The sequence below is a fragment of the Bombina bombina genome, chromosome 6, assembly GCF_027579735.1.
Source record: "Bombina bombina isolate aBomBom1 chromosome 6, aBomBom1.pri, whole genome shotgun sequence".
Classification (NCBI taxonomy): Eukaryota; Metazoa; Chordata; class Amphibia; order Anura; family Bombinatoridae; genus Bombina; species Bombina bombina.
Genome location: NC_069504.1, coordinates 480,344,524 through 480,360,382, shown reverse-complemented (window position 1 = coordinate 480,360,382; position 15,859 = coordinate 480,344,524). Strand labels below are relative to the sequence as shown.

Here is a 15,859-nt window from a genome sequence, read left to right as displayed (position 1 = left end):
CCCACTTACCTTCTCATGCAATGCTTCTTTCACAGTATTTTGGGAGAAGGAGCCAGTAATGATTCACTAACATAGTTTTTTTTAATAGGCATAAGAGGTTTAAATGAATAAAATAGCAGATGTAATTATTATGTGTGTGGCATTGTGACCTTCTACCTTAGGTACAATCTAGTGTCTGATAAGTCTTTAAACCAATGTGACATGACTATGTATAGACACAGTTTTGCTGGAGATCTTTAAAACATTTCTAAGGCTAGTTATTTTTACTGCATACATAGCCTGTATGTTGATCTTTTAGATTTAATCTTTACCCTTCACTAACCTATTGAGTAGATTTTTGAGAAGGATTCACTCTGGTCACATGAACATAGATATTTCTATCAGCCAGCCATGGATATTGCAACAGGTCTTCTTGTATCCTCTCAAGAGCAGAGATCTGCCCTACAACAAATTCAGCTAGAGATACCCAATGAATGGTTCCTTTAGACAAATTATTTTCTGGAAATTTCCTAGAAATTAGTAAGATAAGAAATGTTACTGCTTCACATGCAAAGTTATCAAGTATTGCACCAAAGGCAGAATCCTTTCTTTTTTGCAATAAAACTGATAGTGAATCTTGACAGATAAAGTAAGTATGTGTTCGTCCTATGAATGGCCGTGTTTCCTTTGTGATTTCAAAGATCCAAGGCTTGCACTTACAGCTTGTATTACGTCTTGTTCTGCACCTCTGATCAGATAGTGTCCAGCCTGGCTGTGTTTAAACATTCATTAAGAAGGTCGAAAGGTGTATGTACAGATGTGATAGAAGTCTGTAGACCTCTGCAAAGTTTCTGCCTACTCCAACTGTGATAAACCAATATGCCCAACGGTTTCTTCAATCACTTACTGTATGAAGAATTCCATTTCATATCCAATTTTTAGCTTATGAACTGTCCTTGTTTTTTTTTTTTTTTTTTTTTTCTTTTTCATTCCTCCTAATATACATGAATGTTTATGGCATAACTCCTCTACTCTTTGTTTTGATAAGATTGTTTTGTCTACATATTCCACTAGTTCTGTGCTAGTGAGTGTGAAATATCCAGTGGTGTTCAACAGCATTGGAATGAGAATGAGATTTGATCAGCTGTGTGAATTGCTGTCCCCTGTCATTGATTTGGCAGCAGTAAAGTTGGTTAATCCCCATAATATTTAGCAACATGCCTTACTGTTCGAGACTGGATGTTGTCCAGTGCATAGTTACATATCCAATCTACTATTGATAGCGAGAAAATCCTTGCATGGCAGCCACAGAAGTAGGAGTTATTCAGCAGCAGAGAAGCCACGACTAATAAACACCATGATATAGAACAGGTGTATGATTATTAGATTCAGGTTAAATCTGCTAACACAATAAATACATTTTACAAAATATTCAGTTTGCTTATCAGTGTAAGCATCTACTGTGAGATAACTGGCATAACTCTGATATATTTATTATTATTTGTAGGTTGGCGCCATTGCTGCCAATGCAGCAGATGATGGACAGTGGTCCCAGGGACTCATTTCAGCTGTAAGTAATTTCTTCTCTTTCATGCCTTTTGAGTAGGGATCTTCTGTATTTCCTGTACCCTCATGCAATACACAGTACATGCAAGTATAAGTATTCTGCTAGTTTATAGACAGAGCATGTAACTCCTCCTCTACCTGTTATGTGCGAAACACTCATTCACTGCCACGTGTCATGCCAGGCACTAATCCCTGCTAGCCTTAACCATATCCCGAAATTACCCAACCACCTGTTGTACTTGCCATAATGGCAATACACAGCTACCCATTGCATATACTAACCATTACTACCAGTCCTCTCTGCTGCATATATCACATACAGGCAGTGCCACAAACTGCTCTTGTCACTATCGTCTTGGACAGCAGTCTGCCCACTGTCAAGCACTGCAACCTACTGCATTATTCAACAAGGCCTGTAATTGTTGTCCTCCCCATGTACACTCTGTAAATAATCATAAATGTTTATAAACACTCTGTATTAAAGCATTTTTTAAAAAGGCCTTTCTTTCATAATTCATATAGAGGATACAATTTTAAACAAATTTCCAATTTACTTCCTTATCAAATTTGCGGCACTCTCTTGGTATCTTTTCTTGAACTATCCGCAATGTGGACTAGCGGAACACATCTGGTGAACCAATAAGAGGAGACATAAATGTGCAGCCCCCATTCACCAAATAGCTGCTCCTGAACCTCTAGATATGTTTTTTTAACAAAGGATACAAAGAACAGAACAAATGAGATAATTAAGAAGTAAAATGGAAAGCAGTTTAAAATCTATCTGAATAATGAAAGAAAAAAATTGGGTTTCATGTCCCTTTAACTCATTAGCCTCCACAAGTGTTGGAGTCAGTTACTCTTAAAACCACTATCACTACAATAGTTAAGCATAACATTTTATCAGTAAATATGACCTTACAATTCTAGGCCAGGATGGTGGCAGCAGCAACCAGCAACCTGTGTGAATCAGCTAATGCATCAGTGCAGGGCCATGCCAGTGAAGAAAAGCTAATCTCCTCTGCCAAGCAGGTGGCAGCTTCCACAGCCCAGCTCCTGGTGGCCTGCAAGGTGAAAGCAGACCAAGACTCTGAAGCCATGAGAAGACTTCAGGTATCATGTTACTTAGTCCTTATACACAGTAATGCCTCTTATTGAAGAGGTTTGTGGTTAACCCTTCTGTTTCCTCAAGGTTCTGCAGTGCATTAAGACTAATCCTTCTTCAGACAATTATGTTTTTGTGTTTTAAACCATTAGGGAAGCTTTAAAGGAGTAGGTGCTGGACACTAAAGTTTTGGTCCTAGCTTTACTATATTAAAAAGAAAAAATTAACCCAATTATTCATTCTGCCTACTATTGTTCTTCTTAGATCTTTTGTCCTGTAAAAATGTCTTACTTCCCTTTCATTCATTCCGTGTCCACTCAGCTCCACTTCCCTTTCTCTCCCCCTTGCCACAATACTTCTTACTCTGCCAACATCTATCCTTTACCTGACTTCCTATATCTGCTAACCACTAGTATACTTCATGCTTTCCATCTATAGCAGGTCTCATTTCTCTCTGTTAATGTCCCTCTCTCCTTGTGAGACCCTCCAACGTTTATTAATTCCCCCTTCTCCGTAATTGCTCTTTCCTTTTCTTTGTATTCTTCTTGTTTCCATATATTTAACTACTCTTTGTCTCACTAAACGTAGGCTGCAGGTAATGCAGTTAAACGCGCCTCGGATAATCTGGTCCGAGCGGCACAGAAAGCTGCCTTCAGCAAAGCAGAGGATGATGACGTGGTGGTGAAAACGAAATTTGTGGGAGGAATTGCACAGGTAATTGTGATACACAGGTGCAGCTTGGTCTGATAAAAAGAGATTTATTTCTGTGAGACTTAGTGCTGTACTGCATTAAAACACGTCTGTATGACCATGTACAGAAAGGTCAGTGCATTTGTAGATTATTGTTGTTACCTATTCTGGAAATATAGAATTATTCACTGAAGATGAGGATTGAAGAACTTTCAAAACTTATCCTGTTAAAAAAAAAAAAATGACACACACATATTTTATTATTTATTTAGTTTTAGATCTTATTTGCTCCACCAGCTTTGTAGACACCCAATGAACTCTCTGACATTGAATTAGGTAGTGCAGGTAGTCTAGTGCTTCTTTCTTTCTATAGTTTAATTATATATCATAGGAAGCTGCTGACTTCTCAACATCTACAAAGAAGGAGGGCAGTTAGGTCCCTTAGTTTTAGTACTTGCAAGGTTAGAATTGTACCATTTGTTTTGTGTATATTTGCTGTTGCCTGATTGGAATCTGTGCCAGGTTTATAGCACTTGGAAAATGTGTTAGAGGCTTGTGCCATATGTAGGGCCACAGTGTTACAAAATCACAAGGAAACTATGCCATGATGACAGAGTTCTATAATGCCACAATGAGATTAGCTTATTAAGCTGCATATGTAATTCAGTTAGATGCACAATAAAGTCAAACAACTTATCAATGTACTTCTATTAGCAATTTTGCTTACATCTCTTGATATCCTTTGTTAATAAGTAATCCTAGGTGAGCTCAGGAACATGCACTTGTCTTAATACACCTGGCAGCAGTTTGCAACAATGTTATAGCAATGTTATACATAGTTACAAACACTGCTGCCATAGAATGTTAAATACATTTGTATGCTCCTAGGCTCCTAGCAGCCTAACAGACTTTACTCTTCAACAAGAGATACCAAGAGAATAAATCAAATAAAAGTACCTTGGAACGTTCTTTAAAATCAGTTTGTTCAGTCTTGGATTTTGAAACAAACACATTGTTTGAGAAACAATAATTTTTATGTGGAAACCTTACATTTTGTTGTTGTCCTCCCCCTGGAAATGTTTCCCTTTATATTTCCACTCCTAAGATTATTGTAGGTTCACAAATACATTCATTATTCCTTTGTGCCTTTTTTTCTACAAAAAAATCATTTTTCGGTTTCTAGAAAACCTAAGATTGTCAAACCAGTATAGAAAATGCTGTCTTGTTTTCTTTTAAAGAATATGGCCATTATGAAATCATAGTATTATACTTTCTTTCCAGTGGCATGGAGAGTCCACAAATCCATTCAATTACTAGTGGGAATTCAACTCCTGGCCACCAGGTGGAGGCAAAGAACACCCCAGCAAAGCTCCCATTACCCACAATCCCCAGTCATTCTTTACCTGTGTAACAATGTAGGTGATGTGCAAAGAAGGTGTCTGAAGAAATCAAGTTGTTAATCCTTTAACGGGTACTTTTCCCTGCAAGCAAGGATTATAGTTGGCTTTTAGCAGTTGGAAGACGGCGAGGTGGTCTTTGCTTACCTTCCAACATTTTTGCTACCCCTATATAGAAAACCAGGGTTGGTTACTCTGTTTTTTCTTTAGCTACAGGTCTATGTCAGTGAGGATTCTGTCACACCTGTTTGCTGTTCCTGCCCTACAGCGGGTCCACAGGTAAGTGCTTTTACCTTCTAGGTGAGAAGGATGCAGTACTTAGGAGTTCCTTGTTTAAAAAAAAGAGGAAAAAAAGGATACTTAGAATAACAAGGTAGATCCTTATGGGACTGAATATCCCACTTAAAGGTTGGGGATTTATTGGGCAGCAATTCAGGACACTGTTCTGTCATGTTAAGGATTTTTTGAGCCCAGGTTATAACTCCTGTGCAATTTTGTTCCCCTTGCCTTAAAGGGACAGTCAACACCATTCAAGATGGAGACCATTCAGACTATTCTGCCTCTGATCCAGGAAGGTCAATATATGACTACCGTGGACTTAAAGGATGCGTATCTACACATCCCTAATCACATAAATCATCATCAATTTCTCAGATTTGCCTTTCTAAACAGGCATTACCAGTTTGTGGCTCTTCCCTTCGGGTTAGCCACGGCTCCAAGAATTTTCACAAAGGTGCTAGGGTCCCTTCTGGCGGTTCTACGACCTTGGGGCATAGCAGTGGCGCCTTATCTAGACGACATCTTAATTCAGGCATCGACTTTTCAGCTAGTCAAGTCTCACACGGACATTGTGTTGGCTTTTCTGAGATCTCACGGGTGGAAGGTGAACATAAAAAAGAGTTCTCTCTTCCCTCTCACAAGAGTTTCCTTTCTGGGGACTCTGATAGATTCGGTAGAAATGAAAATATTTCTGACGGAAGTCAGAAAACCAAAACTCTTAAACACTTGCCGAACTCTTCATTCCATTCCTCGGCCATCTGTGGCTCAGTGTATTGAGGTAATCGGACTCATGGTAGCAGCAATGGACTTAGTTCCTTTTGCCCGCCTACACCTCAGACCACTGCAACTATGCATGTTCAAACAGTGGAATGGGGATTATGCAGATTTATCTCCTCAACTGCATCTGGACCAGGAGACCAGAGATTCTCTTCTCTGGTGGTTGTCTCAGGACCACCTGTCTCAGGGAATGTACTTCCACAGGCCAGAGTGGCTCATTGTAATGACAGATGCCAGCCTGCTAGGCTGGGGTGCAGTCTGGAACTCCCTAAAAACACAGGGCTTATGGTCTCGGGAGGAATCTCTTCTTCCGATAAACATCCTAGAACTGAGAGCTATATTCAAGGCGCTTCAGGCGTGGCCTCAGCTTGCTGCAGCCAAATTCATCAGGTTTCAGTAGGACAACATCACGACTGTAGCTTATATCAATCATCAAGGAGGAACAAGGAGTTCTCTAGCAATGATGGAGGTAACCAAAATAATCTGATGGGCAGAGGTTCACTCTTGCCATCTCTCACCAATCCACATTCCAGGAGTAGAGAACTGGGAGGCGGATTTTGAAAGTCGTCAGACTTTTCATCCGGGGGAGTGGGAACTCCATCCGGAGGTATTTGCTCAGCTGATTCAGCTATGGGGCACACCAGAATTGGATCTGATGGCGTCACGTCAGAATGCCAAACTTCCTTGTTACGGGTCCAGGTCCTGGGATCCCAAGGCGGTACTGATAGATGCTCTAGCAGTACCTTGGTCCTTCAATCTGGCCTACGTATTTCCACTCCTTCCTCTCCTTCCACGTCTGGTTGCCAGAATCAAGCAGGAGAGAGCTTCGGTGATTCTGATAGCACCTGCGTGGCCACGCAGGACTTGGTATGCAGACATAGTGGGCATGTCCTCGGTTCCACGTGGACCCTGCCAATGAGGCGGGACCTTCTAATCCAAGGTCCGTTCTCGCATCCAAATCTAGTTTCTCTGCGTCTGACTGCTTGGAGATTGAACGCCTAGTTCTATCAAAGCGTGGGTTCGGTCATTGATACCCTGATTCAGGAAGATCTATCATAAGATTTGGCGCAAATATCTTTATTGGTGTGAATACAAAGGTTACTCGTGGAGTAAGATTAGGATTCCTAGAATATTGTCTTTTCTCCAATAGGGTTTGGAGAAGGGATTATCAGCTAGTTCTCTAAAAGGACAAATATCTGCTTTGTCTATTCTACTACACAAACGTCTGGCAGATGTCCCAGACGTTCAAACTTTTAGTCAAACTTTTAGTCAGGCTTTGGTCAGAATTAAGCCTGTATTTAAGCCTGCTGCTCCGCCTTGGAGCCTAAACTTAGTCCTTAGAGTTCTTCAAGGGGTTCCGTTTGAACCTATGCATTCCATAGATATTAAATTTCTATCTTGGAAAGTTTTGTTCTTAGTTGCTATCTCTTCGGCTCAAAGAGTTTCTGAGCTATCTGCTTTACAGTGCGATTCCCCTTATCTTATTTTCCATTCAGATAAGGTGGTTTTGCGTACCAAACCTGGTTTTCTTCCTAAGGTTGTTTCTAATAAGAATATCAATCAAGAGATTGTTGTTCCTTCACTGTGTCCTAATCCTTCATCAAAGAAAGAACGTCTGTTGCACAAGCTTGATGTGGTTCGTGCTTTAAAGTTCTACTTACAAGCAACCAAAGATTTCCGTCAAACATCTTCATTGTTTGTTGTTTATTCTGGTAAGCGGAGAGGCCAAAAGGCTACGGCTACCTCTTTCCTTTTGGCTGAAAAGCATCATATGTTTGGCCTATGAGACTGCTGGATAGCAGCCTCCTGAAAGAATTACTGCTCACTCTACTAGAGCTTTGGCTTCCACACGGGCTTTTAAAAATGAGGCTTCTGTTGAACAGATTTGTAAGACGGCGACTTGGTCTTCGCTTCATACTTTTTCCAAATTTTCCAAATTTGATACTTTTGCTTCTTCGGAGGCTATTTTTGGGAGAAAGGTTCTACAAGCAGGGGTGCCTTCAATTTAAGGTCCCTTTCTTGTCCCTCCCTTCATCCGTGTCCTAAAGCTTTGGTATTGGTATCCCACAAGTAAGGATGAATCTGTGGACTTGATACATCTTACAAGAGAAAACATAATTTATGCTTACCTGATAAATTTATTTCTCTTATGATGTATCAAGTCCACGGCCCGCCCTGTTTATTACGACAGGCATATATATTTTTATTTTTTAAACTTTCAGTCACCACTGCACCCTATGGTTTCTCCTTTTTCTTCCTAGCCTTCGGTCGAATGACTGGGGGGTGGAGCTAAGGGGGGAGCTATATAGACAGCTCTGCTGTGGGTGCTCTCTCTGCCACTTCCTGTAGGGAAGGAGAATATCCCACAAGTAAGGATGAATCCGTGGACTTGATACATCACAAGAGAAATACATTTATCAGGTAAGCATAAATTAGGTTTTTTATTTTTAAAGAGACAGTAATGTTTTTTTTCTCTTGTAAGGTGTATCCAGTCCACGGATTCATCCATTACTTGTGGGATATTCTCCTTCCCAACAGGAAGCTGCAAGAGGATCACCCACAGCAGAGCTGTCTATATATCTCCTCCCCTAACTGCCACTCCCAGTCATTCTCTTGCAGCTCTCGACAAGAAAGGAAGTATCAAGAGAGATGTGGTGAATTAGTGTAGTTTATCTTCAATCAAAAGTTTGTTATTTTTAAACGGTACCGGCGTTGTACTGTTTTTACCTCAGGCAGAAATTATAAGAAGAGTTTTGCCTGAGGTTTTTGATGATCTTAGCAGGTTGTAACTAAGGTCCACTGCTGTTCTCACACATAACTGAAGAGTATGGGAAAACTTCAGCTGGGGGAACGGCCTGCAGAATTAACTGCTCTGAGGTATGTTCAGTATATTTTTTTCTAGAGAGATAAGGTCTAGAAAATGCTGACAGTGCCTGATATATTTAAGGTAAGCTTGATTACAGTGATTTAACAAACGACTGGCATCATGCTTGCAGGAAAGGGTAATATTCATGTTACTTGCTCTTATTACTTAGTATGTAAAACGTTTGCATGATATATAAAAAACGTTTTTTACTGAGGGTGATAAATATTTATTTGGGGCCTAGTTTTCCACATGGCTGACTAGATTTCTCCTAGGAGTAGTTATTTATGGCCCTCTCACTTTAAGTGCATGGTGGGAGGGGCCTATTTTCGCGCTCTAATTGCGCAGTAGTTCTTACATTCTGAGACATCCAGCTTCCCTGAAGGAGTCCCCTGACATATTGGACCTCTGTAAAGGGTTTTTGTGCCTACAAAAGTCGTTTTATGGGCAGGTAGGAGCCACAGTAGAGCTGTGGCAGTTTGCTTGTGACTGTTACAACGGTTTTACCGTTTTTCTGCTTCGTTTTTGACCCTGAGGGGTTAATCATCTATTTGCAAGTGGGTGCAATGCTATTTTAGTCTATTATACACAATGTAAAAATTTCGTAGAGTTAACTGCTTTTTTTCACTGTTTTGCAGTTTTTGTGTTTGTTTTTTTCCCTTAAAGGCACAGTACCGTTTTTTTATGTTCTGCTTTTTCACATTAATTAAAGTGTTTTCCAAGCTTGCTGGTCTCATTACTAGTCTGTTAAACATGTCTGACATAGAGGAAACTCCTTGTTCATTATGTTTAGAAGCCATTGTGGAACCCCCTCTTAGAATGTGTACCAAATGCACTGATCTTACTATAAATTTTAAAGACCATATTCTGGCTTTAAAAGATTTATCACCAGAGGAAATTGACAAGGGGGAAGTTATGCCGACTAACTCTCCCCACGTGTCAGAGCCTATAACTCCCGCTCAAGGGACGCCAAGTACATCTAGCGCGCCCATTGCGTATACTTTACAAGACATGGTGGCAGTTATGAATCATACCCTTACAGAGGTATTGTCCAAACTGCCAGGGTTACAAGGAAAGCGAGACAGCTCTGGGGCTAGAACAAATACAGAGCTCTCTGACGCTTTAGTAGCTATGTCTAATAGACCCTCACAATGTGCAGAAGCCGAAGCAGGAGAGCTTCTATCTGTGGGTGATTTTTCTGACTCAGGGAAGACACTTCAACCTGATTCTGATATGTCTACATTTAAATTTAAGCTTGAACACCTCCGCGTGTTGCTCAGGGAGGTTTTAGCAACTCTGGATGACTGTGATGCCATTGTAGTCCCAGAGAAATTGTGTAAATTGGATAAATACTATGCAGTGGTAAAAAGAAAGACAGCGCCTCATAGTGCAAGTGGGTTCCAACAGTAATGGATCACAATGAGAGAATAACAAGTGGTAATATACTCACAAGGATATTGGCACCTTTGTTGAAAGAGGTGCAAATGAGCAGACTGACATTTGAATCAGCAGTCAGTACGCTGGAACCAAATGGATTCAAGTTTCCTGGATGGGCCGCTGTGGACTCTCCTCCGTAAGTGAAAGCGGGATCCTCTGGTGTTGTGCTGTATAAACAAACAGCAAGCGGTTGGTCTCTGCGTGTAACAAACGCTAGAGACAGGAATGTTAGAAAGGGCAGCCCTCCAGATAATCGGAGAAATAGTGTTGTCTAAAAATGACAGGTAAAACTTGGCAGGCAGAATAAAAAGCAGGTAATGCTATCTTTAGGCGCTTGCTATTACCTATTTGCCAATTGGTATTTTTTCACACATTAGGCGCTTGCTATTACCTATTTGCCAATTGGTATTTTTTCACTAAATACTATGCAGTGCCTGTTTACACTGATGTTTTTCCAATACCTAAGAGGTTTTCAGAAATTATTACTAAGGAATGGGATAGACCAGGTGTACCGTTCTCTCCCCCTCCTGTTTTTAAAAAGATATTTCCTATAGATGCTGCTACACGGGACTTGTGGCAAAAGGTGGAGGGAGCAGTCTCTACCCTAGCGAAGCGTACAACTATCCCTGTCGAGGACAGTTGTGCTTTTCTAGATCCAATGGACAAAAAATTAGAGGGTTACCTTAAGAAAATTTTTATTCAACAAGGTTTTATTCTCCAGCCCCTTGCATGCATTGCCCCTGTCACTGCTGCTGCGGCCTTCTGGTTTGAGTCTCTAGAAGAGGCTCTACAGGTAGAAACCCCATTGGATGATATCCTTGACAAGCTTAAAGCTCTTAAGCTAGCCAATTCATTTGTTTCTGACGCCGTTGTTCATTTAACCAAGCTAATGGCTAAAAACTCAGGTTTTGCTATTCAGGCACGTAGGGCGCTATGGCTCAAATCCTGGTCAGCTGACGTTACTTCAAAGTCTAAGCTTCTCAACATTCCCTTCAAGGGGCAGACCCTATTCGGGCCTGGACTGAAGGAGATCATTTCTGATATTACTGGAGGAAAAGGTCACGCCCTTCCTCAGGATAGGTCCAACAAATTAAGGACCAAACAGACTAATTTTCGTTCCTTTCGAAACTTCAAGAGTGGCGCAGCTTCAACTTCCTCTAATACAAAACAAGAAGGAAATTTTGCCCAGTCCAAGCCGATCTGGAGACCTTACCAGGCTTGGAACAAAGGAAAGCAGGCCAAAAAACCTGCTGCTGCCTCTAAAACAGCATGAAGGGTCAGCCCCCAATCCGGAAACTGATCTAGTAGGGGGCAGACTTTCTCTCTTCGCCCAGGCTTGGGCAAGAGATGTCCAGGATCCCTGGGCGTTGGAAATTGTGTCCCAGGGATATCTTCTGGAGTTCAAAGCTTCTTCCCCAAAAGGGAGATTTCATCTCTCACAATTATCTGCAAACCAGATAAAGAGAGAGGCATTCTTACATTGTGTTCAAGACCTCCTAGTTATGGGAGTGATCCACCAAGTTCCAAAGGAGGAACAGGGGCAAGGCTTCTATTCAAATCTGTTTGTAGTTCCCAAGAAAGAGGGAACTTTCAGACCAATCTTAGATCTCAAGATCCTAAACAAATTTCTCAGGGTCCCATCTTTCAAGATGGAGACTATTCGAACCATCCTACCTATGATCCAGTAGGGTCAATATATGACTACCGTGCACTTAAAGGATGCTTATCTTCACATTCCGATACACAAAGATCATCATCGGTTTCTCAGGTTCGCCTTCCTAGACAGGCATTACCAGTTTGTGGCTCTTCCCTTTGGGTTAGCTACGGCACCAAGAATCTTTACGAAGGTTCTAGGGTCACTCCTAGTGGTCCTAAGGCCGCGGGGTATAGCAGTAGCCCCTTACCTAGACGACATTCTGATACAGGCATAACATTTTCAAATCGCCAGGTCCCATACGGACATTGTTCTGGCATTCCTGAGGTCTCATGGGTGGAAAGTGAATGAAGAAAAGAGTTCTCTATCCCTTCTCACAAGAGTTTCCTTCCTAGGAACTTTGATAGATTCTGTAGAAATTAAGATTTACCTGACAGAGGCCAGGTTGTCAAAACTTCTAAATTCCTGCCGTGTTCTTTATTCTACTTCTCGCCCTTCAGTGGCTCAGTGTATGGAAGTAATCGGCTTAATGGTAGCGGCAATGGACATAGTGCCGTTTGCCCGCCTACATCTCAGACCGCTGCAACTCTGCATGCTCAGTCAGTGGAATGGGGATTACACAGATTTGTCCCCTCTACTAAATCTGGATCAAGAGACCAGGGATTCTCTTCTCTGGTGGCTATCTCGGGTCCATCTGTCCAAGGGTATGACCTTCCGCAGGCCAGATTGGACAATCAGATTTCAGTCGGAGAATATCACGACTGTAGCCTACATCAACCATCAAGTGGGAACAAGGAGTTACCTAGCAATGTTGGAGGTTTCAAAAATAATTCTATGGGCAGAGGTTCACTCTTGCCATCTATCAGCTATCCATATCCCAGGAGTAGAGAACCGGGAGGCGGATTTTCTATGTCGGCAGACTTTTTATCCGGGGGAGTGGGAACTCCATCCGGAGGTGTTTGCACAGTTGATTCAACTTTGGGGCAAACCAGAACTGTATCTCATGGCGTCTCGTCAGAATGCCAAGCTTCCTTGTTACGGATCCAGGTCCAGGGATCCCAAGGCAGCGCTGATAGATGCTCTAGCAGCGCCTTGGTCCTTCAACCTGGCTTATGTGTTTCCACCGTTTCCTCGACTCCCTCGTCTGATTGCCAAGATCAAGCAGGAGAGAGCTTCGGTGATTTTGATAGCACCTGCGTGGCCACGCAGGACTTGGTATGCAGATCTGGTGGACATGTCATCCCTTCCACCATGGACTCTGCCGCTGAGGCAGGACCTTCTACTTCAGGGTCCTTTCAACCATCCAAATCTAATTTCTCTGAGACTGACTGCCTGGAGATTGAACGCTTGATTTTATCAAAACGTGGTTTCTCCGAGTCGGTCATTGATACCTTAATTCAGACTCGAAAGCCTGTCACCAGGAAAATCTATCATAAGATATGGTGTAAATATCTTCATTGGTGTGAATCCAAGGGTTACTCATGGAGTAAAGTCAGGATTCCTAGGATATTATCCTTTCTCCAAGAAGGATTGGAGAAGGGATTGTCAGCTAGTTCCTTAAAGGGACAGATTTCTGCTCTGTCTATTCTTTTGCACAAGCGTCTGGCGGATGTTCCAGACGTTCAGGCGTTTTGTCAGGCTTTAGTTAGAATCAAGCCTGTCTTTAAACCTGTTGCTCCGCCATGGAGTTTAAATTTAGTTCTTCAAGGGGTTCCGTTTGAACCTCTGCATTCCATAGATATCAAGCTTTTATCTTGGAAAGTTCTGTTTGTGGTAGCTATCTCTTCGGCTCGAAGAGTTTCAGAGTTATCTGCTTTACAGTGTGATTCCCCTTATCTGATCTTCCATGCAGATAAGGTAGTTTTGCGTACCAAACCTGGGTTTCTTCCTAAGGTGGTATCTAATAAGAATATCAATCAGGAGATTGTTGTTCCATCACTGTGTCCTAATCCTTCTTCAAAGAAGGAACGTCTATTACACAATCTTGACGTGGTTCGTGCTTTAAAGTTTTATTTACAAGCTACTAAGGATTTTCGTCAAACATCTGCATTGTTTGTTGTCTACTCTGGACAGAGGAGAGGCCAAAAGGCTTCAGCAACTTCTCTTTCTTTTTGGTTAAGAAGTATAATCCGCTTAGCTTATGAGACTGCTGGCCAGCAGCCTCCTGAAAGAATTACAGCTCATTCCACTAGAGCGGTGGCTTCCACATGGGCTTTTAAAAATGAGGCTTCTGTTGAACAGATTTGTAAGGCGGCGACTTGGTCTTCGCTTCATACTTTTTTAAATTCTACAAATTTGATACTTTTGCTTCTTCGGAGGCTATTTTTGGGAGAAAGGTCTTACAGTGGTGCCTTTCGTTTAAGCGCCTGCCTTGTCCCTCCCTTCATCCGTGTCCTATAGCTTTGGTATTGGTATCCCACAAGTAATGGATGAATCCATGGACTGGATACACCTTACAAGAGAAAACAAAATTTATGCTTACCTGATAAATTTATTTCTCTTGTGGTGTATCCAGTCCACGGTGCACCCTGTCATTTTAAGGCAGTTGTTTTTTATTTTTAAACTACAGTCACCACTGCACCCTATAGTTTCTCCTTTCTCTTGCTTGTCTTCGGTCGAATGACTGGGAGTGGCAGTTAGGGGAGGAGCTATATAGACAGCTCTGCTGTGGGTGATCCTCTTGCAGCTTCCTGTTGGGAAGGAGAATATCACACAAGTAATGGATGAATCCGTGGACTGGATACACCACAAGAGAAATAAATTTATCAGGTAAGCATAAATTTTGTTGTTCGTTTTTTTTTCTTCTTTTGTATGGACATAGAAGCATTGCAAAATGTTACTTGTTCCGCGTGTTTGGATCCCTTTTTGTCCCTCATGTATTGAGAGGGCTTGAAGTTATAAGGAAAAGATTTATCATAAACAAAATTTTTCAAAGACTGAGGCTAGTCAGGACTCTAATGATGAGATGCAGAGTATGCCGCAGCTTTCTCCCTAAGCGTCCCAAGATTTAACGCCCACTCAAGCAGTGCCCTGTACTTCTACTCCAGTGACCACTGGAGTTACTTTAAAAGACATAGCTGCGATTATGTCTTCTACAATTTCTGATGCGTTATCTGCTTTTCCTATGTTGCAAGGCAAGCGTAAGAGGAAGGACAACAATATTGTCAGTGAAGTGTCTGATGCAATGGTGGCAATCTCGGATGCACCCTCTCAGGGAAATGAGTTAAAGGGTATGGAGGTTCTCTCAGAAGTAGAAATTTCAGATTCAGAAAGTGCATTACCTTATACTGATTCGGAGGTTGTATCTTTCAGGTTTAAGCTAGAACACCTCCGCCTGTTTCTCAGGGAGGTGTTGATGACTTTGGACGACTGTTATTCTACAGTGGTCATTGCTCCTGCGAAGTCGAGTAAATTGGAAGTTCCTTCTTACTCGGATGTTTTTCCAGTGCCATAACTGACTTCGGAGATTATTTCCAAGGAATGGGAGAGACCGGGTATTCCTTTTTCCCCATCCCCTATTTTCAAGAAGATGTTTCCTATTGCAGACGCTATCTGGGAAACTTGGCAGACGGTGGCTAAGGTGGAAGGAGCTATTTCCACTCTAGCCAAGCGAACTACTATTCACATTGAGGATAGTTGTGCTTTTAAAGATCCCATGGACAAAAAGTTGGAGGGTCTTCTTAAAAAGATTTATGTTCACCAGGGTCTACTATTGCAGCCGGCTGCGTGCATTGCTACGGTCACTAGTGCAGCAGCTTTGATGGTTTGATGCTCTGTCTGAGTCTCTCAGAACTGAAACCACTTTAGAGGAGATCCAGGATAGGATTAAAGCTCTAAAGTTGGCTAATGCCTTTATTACAGATGCTTCTCTGCAAATTACTAAATTGGCGGCTAAGACTTTGTGGTTTTCTATCCTAGCCCGCAGAGCTCTGGTCTGCAGATGTATCTTCCAAGTCTAAACTTCTGGCAATTCCTTACAAGGGAAAGACCTTGTTTGGACCGGGCCTGAAGGAAATTATTTCTGATATCACAGGAGGCAAGAGTCATCTCCTTCCTCAGGATAAGAGAAGTAAACAAAAAGGATGACAAAGTAATTTTCGTTCCTTTCGAAATTT

The 15,859-nt window shown here is 41.8% G+C and overlaps 1 protein-coding gene across 2 annotated transcripts in view; it reads left to right on the top strand.

The window, feature by feature from the left end:
* Positions 1-15,859, top strand: part of TLN2 (talin 2) — a 637,355-nt gene that overhangs the window by 604,500 nt on the left and 16,996 nt on the right. For both annotated transcript variants that reach the window (XM_053717305.1, XM_053717304.1), the window contains 3 exons: positions 1,487-1,549; positions 2,473-2,655; positions 3,236-3,361. In XM_053717305.1, the coding sequence (XP_053573280.1) occupies positions 1,487-1,549; positions 2,473-2,655; positions 3,236-3,361 (372 nt within the window). The remainder of the gene's footprint in view (positions 1-1,486; positions 1,550-2,472; positions 2,656-3,235; positions 3,362-15,859) is intronic.